The sequence below is a fragment of the Epinephelus lanceolatus genome, chromosome 3 (genome assembly GCF_041903045.1).
Source record: "Epinephelus lanceolatus isolate andai-2023 chromosome 3, ASM4190304v1, whole genome shotgun sequence".
Lineage (NCBI taxonomy): Eukaryota > Metazoa > Chordata > Actinopteri > Perciformes > Serranidae > Epinephelus > Epinephelus lanceolatus.
Window position 1 is genome coordinate 39,582,724 of NC_135736.1, and position 16,665 is coordinate 39,599,388.

The window sequence follows — 16,665 nt, forward strand, 5'->3', positions numbered from 1 at the left end:
AACAAGACAAGTTCGCTTTACTTAATGTTGCTTTTGGTATCATTGGCAAAAAAGTTAAAGACACTTCCTATAGTCATTGTCAAAACACATCATAGTGCAATGAAACTAAACAGAATTTCTTTACTGCTATATGGATGGTATAAGAGTAAAGTTCAAACAATGACAGAGGCATGGGTGGCAAACACAGTTTCATTTCCCTGTGAGAGTGAGTGAATGTGTGTTAGAGCTTAGTTACATGTTAGAAATACATCATTTACAAGGTTTTTGAGGCTAAAGAGCGAAAAGGCTAAAATCTACATATGCAAGAAAAATCAGCTTTAAAATGTGCCTGAGAGCAAAAAAAAATAAATAAATAAAACAAAATAAAATTAAAAAAAGACAAAGACACTCAGAAACTCAAGTGACAACAAGCCAGCAACAGATGCATTCGATTCCTAATTTTTGATAATGGAATGTGCAACAGGGGACATTTTTTTTTAGAACAAGCCAACTCTCCAAATTAGTTAACCAGATGGGGAATTATATGCGTACCATTTCAAATGTAAGCAGTCTTGAATGGTTTGAAATCCAACTGAGTGACATCCAAGTCCCTACGTGACTTCTAACTACTGTATTTTTGTACTTCAATGCATTAGATTGAACAAAAGCTGCATTTGCATACAATGTAATACACATGCACACACACACACGCACACACACAAAGCTAACATGTTCAGATTGGGTATTCACAGCATTAAACCAGGTGGTGGGGAGTAAACAGCAACTGCCTCAAAAACAAAATTCAAAAGCAAAAAAAGGCATCAAATGCCTGAAAAATGCCAAACAATCAGAACATGTTGGAAAATGTACAGAAAATGCATTTGTACACAGTTTGAGTAACTTGGAAGGAAACATTTCTTCTATGATGAAACAAAAGTGCAAAACAGCTGTGGTTCTGCAAGTGTTCCTGTACACAGATGATGGTAGCTCTGCAGGCAGGATACTAATAAACATTATTCCCATGTTCCTCCCTGTCAACACACTACTGTCTCACATCATTCCTACGATAGAACAACATACAGGATTTCAATGGGATTGTTAAAGGCGGGTGCTATTAAGAAATGTTATTTTGATCTAGTACACACACAGCTAAAGCCACTGGATCTAACTGGAGATCTACTAGCAGGATATGTGGCCAACAGGCATCGTGCTATCTATGATCAACAGGCACAGAGGCCAAAGCAGGCTGTATCTTGACTCAGCGCAGAGGCTAATAGCTGCTGACAGCTGAATCAATGGAAGCTAGTTTAATGCAATGGCAATTTGTTATCTAGATGAAGCCCTTGTCAGCTGCAGGTCAGATCTCTGATACAGTGCCACCATCATCCTCATCGTCTGTCTCTGTGTTCCAACTCATTCTTCGGTCAACTTTCTGGTACACTAAAAAATAGGGGTGGCAAATTACTAGGGTATTTCAGGGGGAAGGATTTCTTTACTGGAGACGTCAGGAAAAACAAAGCAAAGAAAAGCCAGGTAGCACAACAAAAGAAAAAAGGATGAGGAATAAAGATAAAAAAAAGTGTTTTGCCTGAGTGAAAAATGTAACAGACATTTACTTAAAAGGGATAGTTCAGATTCTTTGAAGTGAGGTTGTATGGGGTTCTTACTATTAACCATTAACAGTAGAAGCTCTGTAGGGCACTGCTGTGGTTTGGGGTCAGCAACAAAAAGGTATTTTAGCAACCTAAAAAAAAGTCTCACCTAAAAAAATTTGACATTAGTTTAAGTGTACGTTATATTGAGAGTATTTTAAACTGCTTTACCTTTTTTGTCAGATAGCCCAGTCCAACGGACAAGCCGTTAACAAATTCAGTTCCCCATCTATGCTCCTGTCAAAGCCACCAGACTCCACTGACAAAAACAGTCATTTTAGCTCACTGAATATGGGAGCTACTTGTTTACCGCTGCTTCGATCACTTAGTTAGTTTGGGTTATTGTGCAACTTTGGTGTTTAAACAGGTTAGTTCGGATTCACCAAAGTCACACAATAACACAAACAAACCACCTGATTGAGGCAGCAGTAGATCAGCAGCTCCTGTGTTCAGCAATATTAAATCGTTGTTTTTCTCAGTGGAGTCTGGCTTTGAAGAGAGCTTCATTTTGCGGTTAGAAATCTCTCTTTAGGTGGCTAAGATAAGTTTTGTTGCAGACACCTCCACAGCAATAGATTGCTTTGCTTCTGTGTTGGACTCCAGCCTGCTTCTCCAAACTGGGGGCACACCGACTGACATCTACTGTAAGTAATATACTGCCTAAGGATAAATACCCTATACAACCCCACTTCAAAATATCAGAACCATCCCTTTAACAGCTGTGCTCCCAAAAGGAAACACACTCTGACATTGTTGATCTGAGCCTTCTGCAGCTCATGAGAGATTTTCGGAGAGGTCCAGGAGCGGTAATTATCAGGCCTTGTATTACCCAGAAACACTTTTGTAATAGTTCCTTAAAATATACTAACCGTTGCACATGCTGACTAAAAGATTGTCAGAAATAAATCCATGCCATCTCTGCTAGAATTGAGTCGTTATAGGCACCTAGAAGACGGTTTACTACACATGCTGTCCAGTCCAGTGCAACCTGCCTGGCTGGGCTGAGGGAAGGGTGTGGATTATCACTCCCAAACTCGAATCAAAGGGGCAAGTGGAGATGTGGTAAACATATGGGAAGGCTTAAGCAGCATGGCATCAACACAGCTCTGTTAGACTGGATTTATTTTCCCCTATATCATTTGGATTTATGCGGTTCGTTTAGATCTACCTGAGCCTAGAGGGGTGCAGAGGCTAAGGGTTAGTTTGAGAACCGGGTGGATCTGATGTGCTAACAACACATCACCAAATCAATGACAAACATACAGCACATATAAAAACAAAAAAAAGGCCTTATGCTACATTGAGAAAATAAAAACAAAACTACTGGTACTGTGCTTCTTAAAAAAAACTCCCCAATACACATTATCCATACTCATTCCAAAAGAAAATAAAAAGGAAATAAAAATGTAATGTATGCATTCAAGTGGTACTTTTATGGCTTTTTGTACAATACAACCTTTAGTGAAAATATACATCTAGACATAAATTCAAGTACAAATGTACAAAATCTTTAAACTCATACTTTTTTCTTTAATTATAATACACTTTTAATACAGCTCATAAATACAGGTCAACATTCACTGAGTTCCTAAGATTTGCGCTCGGTTGGAGTTTGTGGTGAAGTTCAGCGGCGAGGGGGGCGGGGCAGGTGGAGGGAGTGGTTTAAAGTCGCGAGGGCTCTTCGATCTCGTCGTCACTGTAACCGCTCTTAAAACAGACCTGGGAAGAACCAGAAGTGAGGATATATCACTAAAATTAGCAACTATCATCTCTACACCATCTCCCATGAGCGAGATGATGTCACACTCTCCTCAGACGCAAACCTTGATTTAACCACATCACAAGTAGTACTTCTGTAGAGCCCAAGCTGGTGTGCAGCAGTTAGAGGATAACATAAGATATGCAACTGAAGCAAAGGTGCACGTTTGGCAGCAGTTAACAAAATGTGATTATTCTGTGCTTCCTAGAATAATGATAGTATAACAAAACTGAAACTGCTATGTAAATCAGTTTTTAATGCATTATCTCCACTTAAAATGATATGCAGTTGCCTTGCTAGAGACCTGATGCTGTATTTGCATCTTATCTACAAAGAGCTGCCTTACCGTTTACTGTTACTGTTTTTCATCTCTAAGAATCATGCAGAGGTTGGCAGTGCCTTCAATCTTTTTCTCACGCTAAATACAGCCCCAACAACCTTTACCAATAAGACAAGGCAGACTGTATGTAGCCTGAGTGGCAAACCGCAGGGTGAAAAAACATCCACAAAGCATTTACTACAACCTTAAAGATTGTTGCAGTGAGCACATGGTGGTATCTGAAGGCAACTCAGATGAGCGTACTGACATTTTAATTGTTTATCTTCTCTGCATTTTCCACGTAGGAGATCACTGTTCGGAGTGCTTTAATAAGAAAACCAAACTGAAACTACAAAAGACGGATTTTGAGAAGTGATGAGGATGTGTCATCCCCTTGTCCCCAGTGGTAGCTACACCCTTGAATTCCAGGAAAGTTCAAACAAGTACAGAACAAAATGAAAGATCCCTCTGATAAAGGAAAAGTGAAAGTTAGTGGAAATAACGTGGTAGTTGAGAAGCCCCCTACAACCAGTAAAATAATGTATATATTTTATCTCTGACAAACATCTTGTGATATGTGTCTCTGTATCTTAAAGGTCCAGTGTGTAGGATTTAGGAGGATATATTGACAGAAATTGAATAAAATATAAGTAGGATGTTACCTTTAGTTATAATCACCTGCAAATAAGAACTGTTGTGTTTTTGTTCCCTTAGAATGAGCCGCTTATATCTGCATAGGGAGCAAGTCCTCACCTACAGAGATCACCAAGTTACACCTACAGGTTTCTACAGTAGCCTTGAATGGACAAACCAAACACTGGCTCTAGATAGGATCATTCTCTGTGTCACATCAGCCACAGTAGCTAGCAGCTCCTCTGCTATAAGCAATGTCAAATAAACAGATTTTTTAAATGTGAAACTGCTATGTTTAGTATTTTTCATTGGCTTAAATCACCAGGTCCCTTTTTTTGGAGAGGAGGAGACCTATGGTGATGATTGACCTCCTGGTAAAAACATCTTGATCAGAGAAAGGGTGAGCACACTAGCAGGGGCTGGGCTAGCAGCCTGTCTGTGACATGCTGAGCAGCATAGGAGAAACACAGATTTGTAACAGTAATGCTCCCGGTAAAAACCTCTTGATCAATGTACAGTGACTGAAATCTGATCGGGAGAAGTTTCAGCTGACTGCAACAAAACCCCCCTAAATCTTACACACTGGACCTTTAAAGGCAAAGCTCGATATCAAGACTCCCCACAACCAAAAATCAGCTTCTCTCAAGAAAAAAAAATTCTTGTTAGACCTTCGGAGACAAAGCGGCATAGCAACAAATACAGAAAATAAAATGCAAAGGGAAAGAAAAGGAAAAAAGAGAGGCCTTATTCCAACCAACTTGAACTAGGTCTGATTTCACTGGAAACAAATTCAACATTCAAATTTCCCAAATTTCAGAGGTACCGTTTTCACATGTTGAGTTTGGACAAGGCCTGGAGAAAAAAAAAGAATAAAGGAAAGAAGGAAGAGAAGAAGTACCTTAGCCCCCACCCCCTCGGACAGTTGCCGGAGCACTAGCACTTGCCTCTCTTCTGAACAGGCGGTAAAAGAAGCCTCTCTTTGGTGGAGGATTAGGCCGGTTCATGTCCAGATCTGAGCACAGCGTCCCGTCAGTCTCATAGACGTTGATTTCTTTGAAGCACTCCATCTCAATCATCTACAAAGGATGAGAGGTCGAGTTATCTACCCTGGTTACAAAAGGTCTGTGCGTCAGCATTGGGGTGGGTGCAATTTATTTATAACACAAGCCTCTCTACAGGTAGCTGCTTAAGAATCCATCTGGATTCGGCATTTAGGAAGTTAATGAACACCTCCACACCTTCACTCATAAATATTCAATCACTTGAGTCATTCACAGGCAATGGCATATTCATATTTAAAAGCATTTTCATGGACTCATTGTTTTATAATACTCCTAAAGGAAGGCATTCATCATTAATACAGATATTCCTATGTCATCAGTGCTGTATTGCGTTGTATGTCTGTTGTGAGACTGAACGATGACGTCATCTAAGCTGCCTGTGCCTGCAGTACCTCATTCTGCCACGGGATGGAGACACTGCCTGTGACAAACTTGTGGTAGAAGTCGTCGTCTGTGGGGTCAAGGTTCACGCCTTTGACAGTGGAGAACTGTTCAATGTCCAGGACATCTTTACAGTACACGGCCCGAGGCTGAGAGAGACAGAGAATGACAGAGAGAAATGAGACGACTGTGAAAAATGTCTTTACTTTGGATCAAAGGGGGAATCCTGAAATACTTAAAGTCTCATGGTTACTTTAATATAAGTCATCACACGCCTGAGGACTCGTTGCTGCTCTGTTTTCCTCAGCAAGGCCCTACTGACCTGAATAGCCCAAAAATAGAAACACAGATAGCACTATGTACTTTCAACTATTGATTTAACCTCGGGGGTCAGTCACTCTCCCTCACCCCGGCTATTTATGACACTGAAAATGTAATGATTCTCTCTGTGAGCAGCTTTGTTATTGCAGGCAAAAATCTATGAGTGCACCACACAATAATATCTTACAGTGTTTTTGGTTAACTGCATTTATCCATGAAAGGTAGTGGATGATGTTACACTCTACATATCCACACTTTCCTAATATGACCACAGCAATCTACTGTTCACACGCTCCACTTTAACAGGGTAAGGTGGCAAATATTAAGCACCCAATAAAAACAATTCATTATTTAAGTTAACAAAAAAGAGAAAACACGAACAGATACATGAAAATCTGTCCATTTTAAAACACCAAACAACATTTTTCAGCAAAGTTTGTGCTGAAATGTCTAGTTACTTTTGTCATGTACCATTCAAAATAATAATAATAATAATAATAAGATATAAAAATAAAGTTTTAATCTCTCAAAATACAGTTTCAACTTTTAATTTGACAATTGGTGGGTACGTGTGCCAACCAAAATTTGACTTGAGTTTGTGATGAAATTCTGTTAGCCAGCTACCATCACTCATCAGAGACTTTCAGATCTTACATCAAAATGTAGATGATTTCTTTACCTTTTAAACAGTGGAAAATACGAGCACTCTCGGAGATAAAAAAAACTGTGAAGGTGCACGGCTCTGTTAACGATATGAAAGTCTTTAAAAAGCCAGCAGCACTCAAGTGTCCATCAAACGTTCTCGTTTATTTTACTCACAGGCAGTTTACAGGTAGCACAGACGCGTTTCGACACTAGGTCTTCATCAGTGTGTCGAAACGCATCTGTGCTACCTGTAAACTGCCTGTGAGTAAAATAAACAAGAACATTTGATGGACACTTGAGTGCTGCTGGCTTTTTAAAGACCTTCTTTACCTTTAAACCAGAAGTAACACATTTCCAATATCTCTATCTAACAGTCTCATAATACATTTAGTCCCATTTAGTTACTTTCGATACTATAAAACTAAAATGTCACCCTCACCAAAACAGCTGGTGACTTGCAGTTGTTCTAACACTGTAGATTGGTGCAGGTAAAGAAAGCAAACTTTAACTATGTTACATTTTTGTGTCTGTGACCTTCAAAGGACCAGAAAATAGCTGCATGCCAACCCACCCCCTCTCCCCCTATTAGTCACGATTACCATAAAACGGGGCAACTCTGCTGTATTCGCTCCAGAAAGCATGTTTTCCATTTTGTCAGCCAGTTTGGGATCTCAACACTGAATTCACACGCCTGCCTCTCACCACCCCCACTAGCTAGCATGATAACTAGCTTATACTGGAAGTGTTTGTTTACTTGTGACAATGGTATTTCCTGTATGCTGATTTGCAGCTCGCTGGAGTCTCAGGCTGCAAGCTGTGAATCGGGCCTGTATGCACTGTGAGTGTGTGTGTATGTGTGCTGTTCTTACATCGGGGCTGAAGGGAGGGTCCAGCATGTTGGCCTCCAGTCGTTTGAAGTTGATGTTTCTGAAGATGGGGTGCTGCTTGACCTCTATGGCCCCTCCACCCTGACAACCCAGCCGGTCTTTGGGGTCCTTAGCCAGGAGCTGACACGCAGCAGGAGGAAGAGGAAGAAGCAGGAGTTCTTTAAACACTGCAACTCTAATGATGTGCATGTCAGCCCAAATGGCTTTGGAAGATAAATTACAGATTAATGTATTTCAAATTATTAAAAATAACATAAACCAAACCTCTATTTAAGCTCGGTTCTTAATCATAAATAACAAAAAAAGGGAGGGAGGGTTACTGTAATGTTGGATAACTCCTGACAGTTTGACTAATCCCTCTAGTGCAATGTATACAAACACACATGGTTGTAGTTTGCATATAATCCTCTTGCCTTTATGTATCCGACCCACTGTAATCTAATAAAGACAAACACAAATCCATGCACTCAGGGGTTAATGCAGCGCCATCATGGACAGAATTAGATAGCGCCATCACCGTCTCTACGAGAGCTTCTGGGTAATATTACCACCACACCACCTATAGTACAGCAGGCTTATGAAGTGGATGAGTGCTGTTTAGTGGTTCGGCTACTAGTGGACACTCTCACTGGCCCTGTTGTCACCCAAAAAGCTGGTGGCTTTCACAATCAACGCACCAGTGGCTTCTCCCTTTTTCATCACATCTCTCACTTTCTCTCTAGTTCCCCATTGTTTCTCGTCTTTGCGCAACTCTTGCCCAATTTACAGCAGGGTTTAAAGCAGGCTATCGCTCTCACTTTCTGCTCTTGGATCACTTGTCTATTTTGAGCTGTGGTAATAGCCATCTCTCTTGCGTGGCAGAGACTGTTCTCCCCCTTTTCACATTCTCTCCCCTTCCTTATTATCTTTCTCCCATTTCTTGCTGAAACCTTTCTTCTCTTTGCCCCCTCCCGTCCTCCGCTCCCTTGGGAGTCTTTGATTCTGCTGAACCTCAGGTCAGAATGTTCCACGGCGTCACACAAATAAACGTCCGGTCCCCTCCTGCTCAGAGGCAAAGCAGCTCAGTGGCTCCCTCTTGCAAAATAGTGGGATTGTGGAAGACAGGAGGGGAAAGACAGATGGAAACATTTCAAGCTAAGTTATCATAAGTTAATGTCCTTAAAAGGGACAGTTCACTCTCATATCAAAATACATATTTTTCTTATTTATCAATCTAGATTGTTTTGATGTGCGTAACTGAGTGTTTGAGATTGTGGCTGTAGAGATGTCTGTCTTCTTTCCAATATAATGGAACTAGACATCACTTCGCTTATTGTGCTCAAAGCGCTGAAAAAATACATTTGAAACTCAACAGCAATGTCTCTTTCCAGAAATCATGACCCGGTTACTTTAGATAATCCACAGACCTTGTTGTGAGCAGTTTCACTGTTTTGGTTTCACAGCCTGCAAATTAACCATTTGGATTTAGTCTCAGTGTTCTCATCAGCGCTGTTTTCACCTCTGATCAACTCATTTTGTATGGTACCTGTCGAGCACCGAACGAAAAGCAGAGAATTTAGCAACATGGCAGAGCATTTGATAGCTAAAGAGCCAACCAGTTCTCTCAGGAGGTGGTGGAGACCAAAACAGAGCCAGAAAAGTTGAGGATTCGTCGGGTCACTAGAAATACAAACACATGGTAATTTTGCTCCTAATCAGCTGGATGTGTAAATATGCAACTGTGCCAACAACTTTAAAAGATGATAATTGTCAGTGTTGTGTTTAAAGCTTGTTCCACTGTCTCTGGGCGGCAGGGGTCGCGTTAACCGGATATTCTCGGTCATTGACAGTTTTTTTACAACAACGACCGGAAAATCTGAAGGCCGTCGGTCATTTTGACCGGTTGCAATTACCACCCCTGCCCACTTGGCGGCGGAGTGCACAGTCAGTGGTTTAAGTGGCTGCCATTTTCACACTGCAGAGAAAAAGTCATTAATCTGCTTCATGTAGCGTTGTTGACATAACGCCCTGGACATACCGGATGCGGAATCGAAGCACAGCACCCAGAAGCGGAGGCAGTTTTCAGTCAGCGCCCATGTTAACCTATCTGACTGTCCACACAGGCTGCTGAGCGGAGCGGAGCGCCCGCCGAGGCAGCACTTCAGTTCGGCGTCTGGTCTATTTTTCATGGGAGCCGCGAGCGCTTCTGTCAAGCTGGATCGAGCGGATCGTACCAAACAGGAAGTCGGACACAGAAAAGATGAGAGAATCCGGCCAATTTTCAAAATAAAATAACAACAGCACGCGCTGAGGAACGTGAGGAGAAAATACCGTGTTTATAATTTAAAATAACACAACAGTGCATAACTGAACACATTTTTCAATACCATAATCACTTCATTACAATTTTAATTTTGTGTCACCGAGCCTACAGGCATAACTACACAACGCCCTGGACACACCGGACGCGTTAGGGCCGTCCAGTGTGTCCAGGGCGAAGCCTAATGGCACGGGTGTGTGGATGTCTGTTCATCTTTTCCTTCATGTCCTTATTAATGCACACTTTATAACTTACTTGTTGGATTTATTAAAAACGAATTAATGAAAACTAAATGTCTTTGAATATCTTTATTATCATTTAAAAACGAAAATTAAAATGACCGGTAAAAATAGATTATGACTGGATTTTTATGACCCTGTCGGTCAAAATGACCGGCGACGAAAAAGTCTAGCGCAACGTCTGCTGGGCGGCCCAAAAAAAAAAAAAATCAAATAATACAGGTGTAAAGTAAATCTGTTCAGAACTAAGGTATATTTTTAAACAGCACATTCATAGTGGAGGGAAATTTTCATTTTTTAACACTCTCCTGAACCAAGCATTTTCAATATTATTATCTAATCTTGAATTAGAACATGTAGTTGTTCAGTGATATAAAAATGAAATTTAGGCTGCCAGACACCTCATGCCTTATTCTGAAAATCTACATCTTAGGATAAGCGAAATAAAAAGAGTATGGCTTTTGTAGATTTTTTTTTTTTAAACAAACAAAATATAGTTTAAGGAACTTTGCTTCTTCAAAAACAGGAAAAAGATCACATTCTTTGGAATGAAATGCTGCCAGTTAAACAGTGCTGTTTTTAATATGTCACTGTGAAACTTCCTCTTTTCATGTGTCACTGTGACTGGCAGAACATAAAAAGAGTTCACCTATTAAGGCCACAGCTACTTATTATATTAATAAAGGCAGTTATTGCAGTACTATAAATCTGTTCATGTAATTTATGAATTGAATTTATAAATTTATGAAGACATGAACTTTAAAGTTTATGCCTATACTGAACTGATATCATCACCACGTGCTCTGACAATGTTTTTCTGCATACTCCTCTCATTCCACTGTCCCCTCAGCCACATCCATCCATGTCTTCACATGTACTGAGTCTCAAAGAATGATTTTAACATGCTCCCTTTGTCCCATTTCCTAAACCCACAGTCATCTGCCACCTCCATCTCCTCACTCTCACCTGTCTGCAGATGTCCTTCGCCTCCTCTGCGAACTTATCAGAGTACTCCTCCTGGTCCTCGCGCACTCGTCTGTCCACCTCCTCCCGCTTGACACGCTCCTTGCGCTTGCGGAAGGGTGACTGGCCCTGTATCATCTCAAAGATCAGGCAACCCAGCCCCCACCAGTCTGGGCTGAAGGTGTAGCTCTCATTCTGGATCACCTCGGGAGCTGAGGAAGGGAAGACGTGGTGGGAACGAAGAGTGAGAAAAGAGAGGTCAGTTCAAGTGGCAAACAGGAAACCTAAGAAAGGGGTTCACAATCTGAATCAAGTGGAATAGATACAATTAAAGGGACAGTTCACCCAAAAATCAAAAGTATTCTTTCTTTTTCTTGTAGTGCTGTTTATTAATCTAGACTGTTTTGGCGTGAGTTGCAGAGTGTTGGAAATATTGGCTGTAGAGATTGTCTGTCTTCTCTCCAATATAATGGAACTAGATGGCACTCAGCTTGTGGTGCTCACAGGGACAAAAAAATACATTTGAAAAACTTGTGCATGCGTGCATCTACTCATGGATGAGCGGCTCATGATTGTGACAGTGCAAGATGTAAAACATTGATAGCTTCCTCCTCAGCTGAGCTGTAAGGTTAGCTAGCTCAGTGGTGCTAAGTGAGCCAGCAATAGATGCAGGCTTCCTTCTGTGCAGTGATACGACTGGTGGGTAGTAAAAAGAAAAGTTTCTACATCAAACTGCTCACAATTTTTTTGAGTAACCGGGTCATGATTTCTGGAAAGAGACATTGCTGTTGAGTTTTTCAAATGTATTTTTTGAGCGCTTTGAGCACCACAAGCCAAGTGCTATCCATCTCCCTTATATTGGAGAGAAGGCAGATATCTCTTGAGCAGATATCTCCAACACTCTGCAACTCACTGCAAAACAATGTACACTGATTAACAGCAATATATGTAAGAGGAAAAATATGTGTTTTTGATTTTGGGGTTAACTGTGCTTTTAATTAAGTTCATAAGAAGTGGTAGAGAGCTGATATCTCTACAGATAAGGTAAAGGAATGGTTGCAGCCGTTTCCAGTTAAGACGGATGAAATGTCTGACTAAAGAAGGAGGTAGGAGAAGGCATCAGAGTTACCCAGATCCTTACCCATGTATCCAACAGTGCCTACTCTCCCTCGTATCGTCTCTCCTTCAGGGATTTGAACAGCAAGGCCCAGGTCTGAAATTCGGATGTGCCCTGAGAAAGAACCACTGATTATTAACTGAGATGATGCTGGAAGGACATACTTAAATCAAATGTACACCAAAGAGGAATACATTTCATTGTCTAGATATCAAGAGTCACAAAAAACAATAATAATGAGTGCAAAGGTCGAAGCCATAGCCCCCTCACAATACTCGTTACACTGAAATGATCTTTAATGATAGAAGTGTGAAAGAAAGAGAAAAGGAAAAGTACAAGCGTGAGAGACATGAAGGAGATTCCTCTATTTCAAGATAACACCGTGTTACAGAGAATAGATAATATGGGAGTATGACTCAGAGGAAGAGGAGAGAGCGTGATGTGAAGAACTTGGAGAGATGGCTTTTCAGCCTGTGAAAGACGGGGCAACATTCTGCTGCTGTGCTTACGCATCATAAAGCACCAAGTTATAAACTGTGTGTCTTGTACCTTGTGAGGTATGGGTTACATCAAGGGAAGAAGAAAAAAAGGAACATACCACGATCATCCAGAAGGATGTTTTCAGGTTTCAAATCCCTATGGGGAAAAAAAGAGTTGATATAGTGCTTGTATAATAATAGAACTTACGTTTGAGGATATAACAATAAAACCCTGGATAAATATTTGTAACCTTTATTAACTTGTCACTTTGTTGACATTTCATTGTCTTTTATTGCGCGGGTGCTTCTACAATCTTTCATGTGGATTAATACATGGCTTATCTGCCCAGATAACTGTATTTGCTTTATTTGTTATCATGTGTTTTATTTTACTGAGGCTGTTTTCAACAGTTACAACAGCCTGACTGAGGATTTGTGGCTTATAAAGTCAGTGTCTTTTCATAAATATCATCTCAAAACTCATATGTTAAGGCCTTTTCCGTTAACCTAAAGACACGTCTTTATTTAACTTTACGTCAACCATTTTAAAGCCGAATCGTTGTCTTAAAAAAAAGTTTCTTATTCATTATAAGCGCTATAAAATGTGAAATCTCGGACACTCTGCTAACCGATGCCAAGCTCCACCACAGTGCCATCTGCGAAGTTTACTGTAACACATGCACAGATCAGGGAACACTGTGTTTATATGACTATGTGGGCCATGTGCATGTGGGTGCGAGCGTCCACTAAGAACATCAGTGTTTATCTTAGCATTACTCTGAGGCTCCACTGAGTGTGACAGGTGCATGACACCTCAGTGAAATCAGTGCACCATTAATCCAGTGACACTTCATCATCCAGGACTTTCCATTTGCACTCTTCCCAAATCTTGCACTACCGCAAACACTCTTGCTCTTCATAACACCAGAGCCAGGATAAATAGCCAGACCTGGAGTTTGCTTATGAGTTGTTTTGGACCTCTTGGACTGGTTGGCTTTGTCGATTGTCTTAGAGTTAAATGAGTATTACGCTGATTTGTTAACACTTCTATAAAGTTTGGTCATGTGTAAGAGACTGGTAATGGAAGCAGGAGAGGCTGATATATAACGACTTTTAGCTCTTAGTATTGGTCAAGCTTCTAAATCTGAGATCCTACATTTCCCATGATGCAACTGAATAGCATCTAAATTGGACCCTTATGTTATATTAAAAAAAAATCAGGTGTGGATGCTAGGGGACGTGCTGCTCCTCTCAACTGGCTGCTTGATGGGCTTCACACTAGTGTACCCTATCGTGGGATTCACTTAACTGGATAAACGCGCTGCTAGTTGGGCGGTCCCTGGTTCTCTGCTAGCTGAAAACAACATGGCGGCAAGCTCATACAGTTTTTGTTATTCTGTCTAAACAATCCAACAGAATTTATTTCGGAAAAACATTTGAGGCGAAAAATAGGCAATGCAAGTGCTGAGTCTTGTTTTGTTTTAGAATTACATCGCCGAGTCTGAAAGTTCGGTCCAAGTTTCGTAGGCCAGGGGTGTCGTGCTGGGCAGACTCATTTGCTTACACTTGAATCTAGTCTACTTTATGCAACTGTGAATCAGCGAACTCACTGCAACCCTTCCTTCAGACTTGCCGCAACACTGTCATCATGCCCTGCACAACTATTTCTCCTGCTCTCCATAGGAAATGAACAGAAAGATGCACTCTGTCACCACAGTCAGTGCCTGGTAAAAACCTTCTTCGTTTAAACTCCCCACTCCCACTCCCCAGTTTGTCTTTAAAGTTCTCTTTAAAGAGGACATCATACAACTATTTTTGCCACTTCTTGTGACAAGCTATTTTACCAAAGGCTGATATTTTTTTGGGAATCCAGTGGGTCATGGGATTCCTGTGGCATTCCCGCAGGATGGGAATCCATTTCAATAGCAGGTGCGAGAGGAATAACAACAACAATATAGAGCTAACAATGTGAAGTCTGCCTGCAAGTATGAGCACACGTTGTTTTATGTTAAGCATGTGAAGTAAAATGGATCGTTTGTTAATAATATTATCGTGATCGCGATACTAACTTCTGTGCATCAATGGTCATTGCCATTATGTGTTAATGTTGAGCTAACGGACTAAGCGCTAGTTACTTGACATGTGGTTGTAGCAGTAAGAATCAGAATAAGGTTTATTACCAAGTAAGTTTTCACTTACAAGGAATTTGTCTTCATGTTTGGTGCATACGAAAAACATATAAAGAGGAAATAAAGATTAAAGGCAAAGGTTTGTTTTGCGGGTGTGCGATGGGACAGGAGTGAAAATCCTCTCACCCTCTCATCTAAACTTCCTGTGTAAAATCAGTTGAGTGCCCCTTTAAAGGCCAGGACATTTAGCCAGTTTTAGGCAAAGTCTATTGTATAACAACAAGCTTACATAATGTTGTTCTGGGGCTGTAAACCTCACAGCATTGGTCCTCAGAGATCCTTAAAATACCACTAAAAAATGTTCCTAAAGCCTCTACGCTTACTGTAGTCTTAACATGTGAAGGCACCAGGGGCTAGACAGGAAACATGGCCCGCCTACAGTAATCTCCGAAACAGAAATCGTATGATGAAAAAAAAAAAAAAATCTCCTAGTCTTCTTGTTTCACTTAATCCCCCATCTACAACTGCCCCAGGACTGTTTCTGACCTGTAGACTATCCTCTCACGGTGCAGGTCCTCAAGGCCACAGCAGATCTCAGCAGCGTAGAAGATGGCCCTCTGCTCGTCGAAGCCCGAGTTGCCCATGTTGTAGATGTGGAACTTTAAGTCTCCGCCATTCATTATGGTCAACACCAGACACAGCGCATCCTTGGTCTCATAGGCATATGCTAGACTAACCTGAAGAGGGAGGCAAATTTTGGGGAACGAGGAAGGTGAGGGAGCGAGTCAAGGAGTCAGTGTAGAAGAGGGCATGAAGAGAGAAGGAAGGGGGGAGGAGGAGGAAGAGGGAAGAGCAGTGGTAAGAGACAGGGTGCCTAGAGGAACATGATTGTTTAATCTGGTTTATTTAATGCCCAAAATAATCATCCATTATTCAAGATGGAATGTCAGGAATGTATACAAAGAGAAACAAAGAGAGATATATCACAGAAAACCAGAAACTTCTTTTCCACTTCTTACTCCATCACCTCGTGTCCCTTCCCTCTAATCCCACCATCTATCTCTCTTCTCTCCCTTCATTCCCACCAGCCTCCCCCCTCTCTCCCCTCCTCCCTGTAGGTCAGTGACACGCAGGGTATAGTGTGTGTGCATGTGCTGTTGTGTACAAGCAGGATGTTGCTGCCATCGGGAAGAATCCCATCTGCTTCAAACTACACAGTCGAAGAGGGACCACAAGAGGGGATGGGAAAAATTCTTATGGGCGAGCACATACACATATACATACCGTACCTAAACAAACACGCAAATATGAACTACAAGCCAAAGCAAACAGTCTTGTGCACACTTCCAAAAACCATGTTTACTCATTAGCAGTGGACAAATCTATTGAACTTGGCACCGCAAAACAATGCCTCTCACACTGGGCTTGGTGTCAGGAAGCTTCCCAGTAATAGAAGAAGCTAAATGTATTTCAATTGTGCCATCAAAATGTCCGCTAATGCCAAACATCTATGCTAATGCAATAAAATCACAGAACTGGCAACCCAAAGCAATCGGCTTACTGAAAATTACTCACTCTCAAATGAGGTTAATCATCATAAGCTTCTTAGACAGGAAAGTAAGAGAAGGGTTAGTCTTTACCTGTTCTTTGATCAGATATGTTAAAGGTCCAGTGTGTAAGATTTAGGGGGATTTAGTGGCATCTATTGGTGAGGATTGCAGATTGCAACTAGCTGAAACTTTCCCCAGTTGGAATCCCTTCAGTGTTCAATGCTCAGGAGGTTTTTACCAGGAGTCAAATTA

At 41.1% G+C, this 16,665-nt stretch overlaps 1 protein-coding gene across 2 annotated transcripts in view; it reads right to left on the reverse strand.

Moving 5' to 3' along the window:
• Nucleotides 1-3,153: 3,153 nt before the first annotated feature.
• Nucleotides 3,154-16,665, reverse strand: part of grk4 (G protein-coupled receptor kinase 4) — a 59,302-nt gene continuing 45,790 nt past the window's right edge. The window contains exons 9-16 of one of the 2 annotated variants that reach the window (XM_033623791.2): nucleotides 15,410-15,600; nucleotides 12,854-12,891; nucleotides 12,280-12,369; nucleotides 11,142-11,350; nucleotides 7,620-7,757; nucleotides 5,796-5,933; nucleotides 5,287-5,418; nucleotides 3,154-3,350 (exon numbers count right to left, since the gene is read on the reverse strand). In XM_033623791.2, coding sequence (XP_033479682.1) covers nucleotides 3,294-3,350; nucleotides 5,287-5,418; nucleotides 5,796-5,933; nucleotides 7,620-7,757; nucleotides 11,142-11,350; nucleotides 12,280-12,369; nucleotides 12,854-12,891; nucleotides 15,410-15,600 — 993 coding nt within the window. In that variant the 3' untranslated portion in view covers nucleotides 3,154-3,293. Of the gene's footprint in view, nucleotides 3,351-5,240; nucleotides 5,419-5,795; nucleotides 5,934-7,619; nucleotides 7,758-11,141; nucleotides 11,351-12,279; nucleotides 12,370-12,853; nucleotides 12,892-15,409; nucleotides 15,601-16,665 lie in introns of both variants that reach the window. The other variant, XM_033623792.2, reaches the window with a different exon arrangement.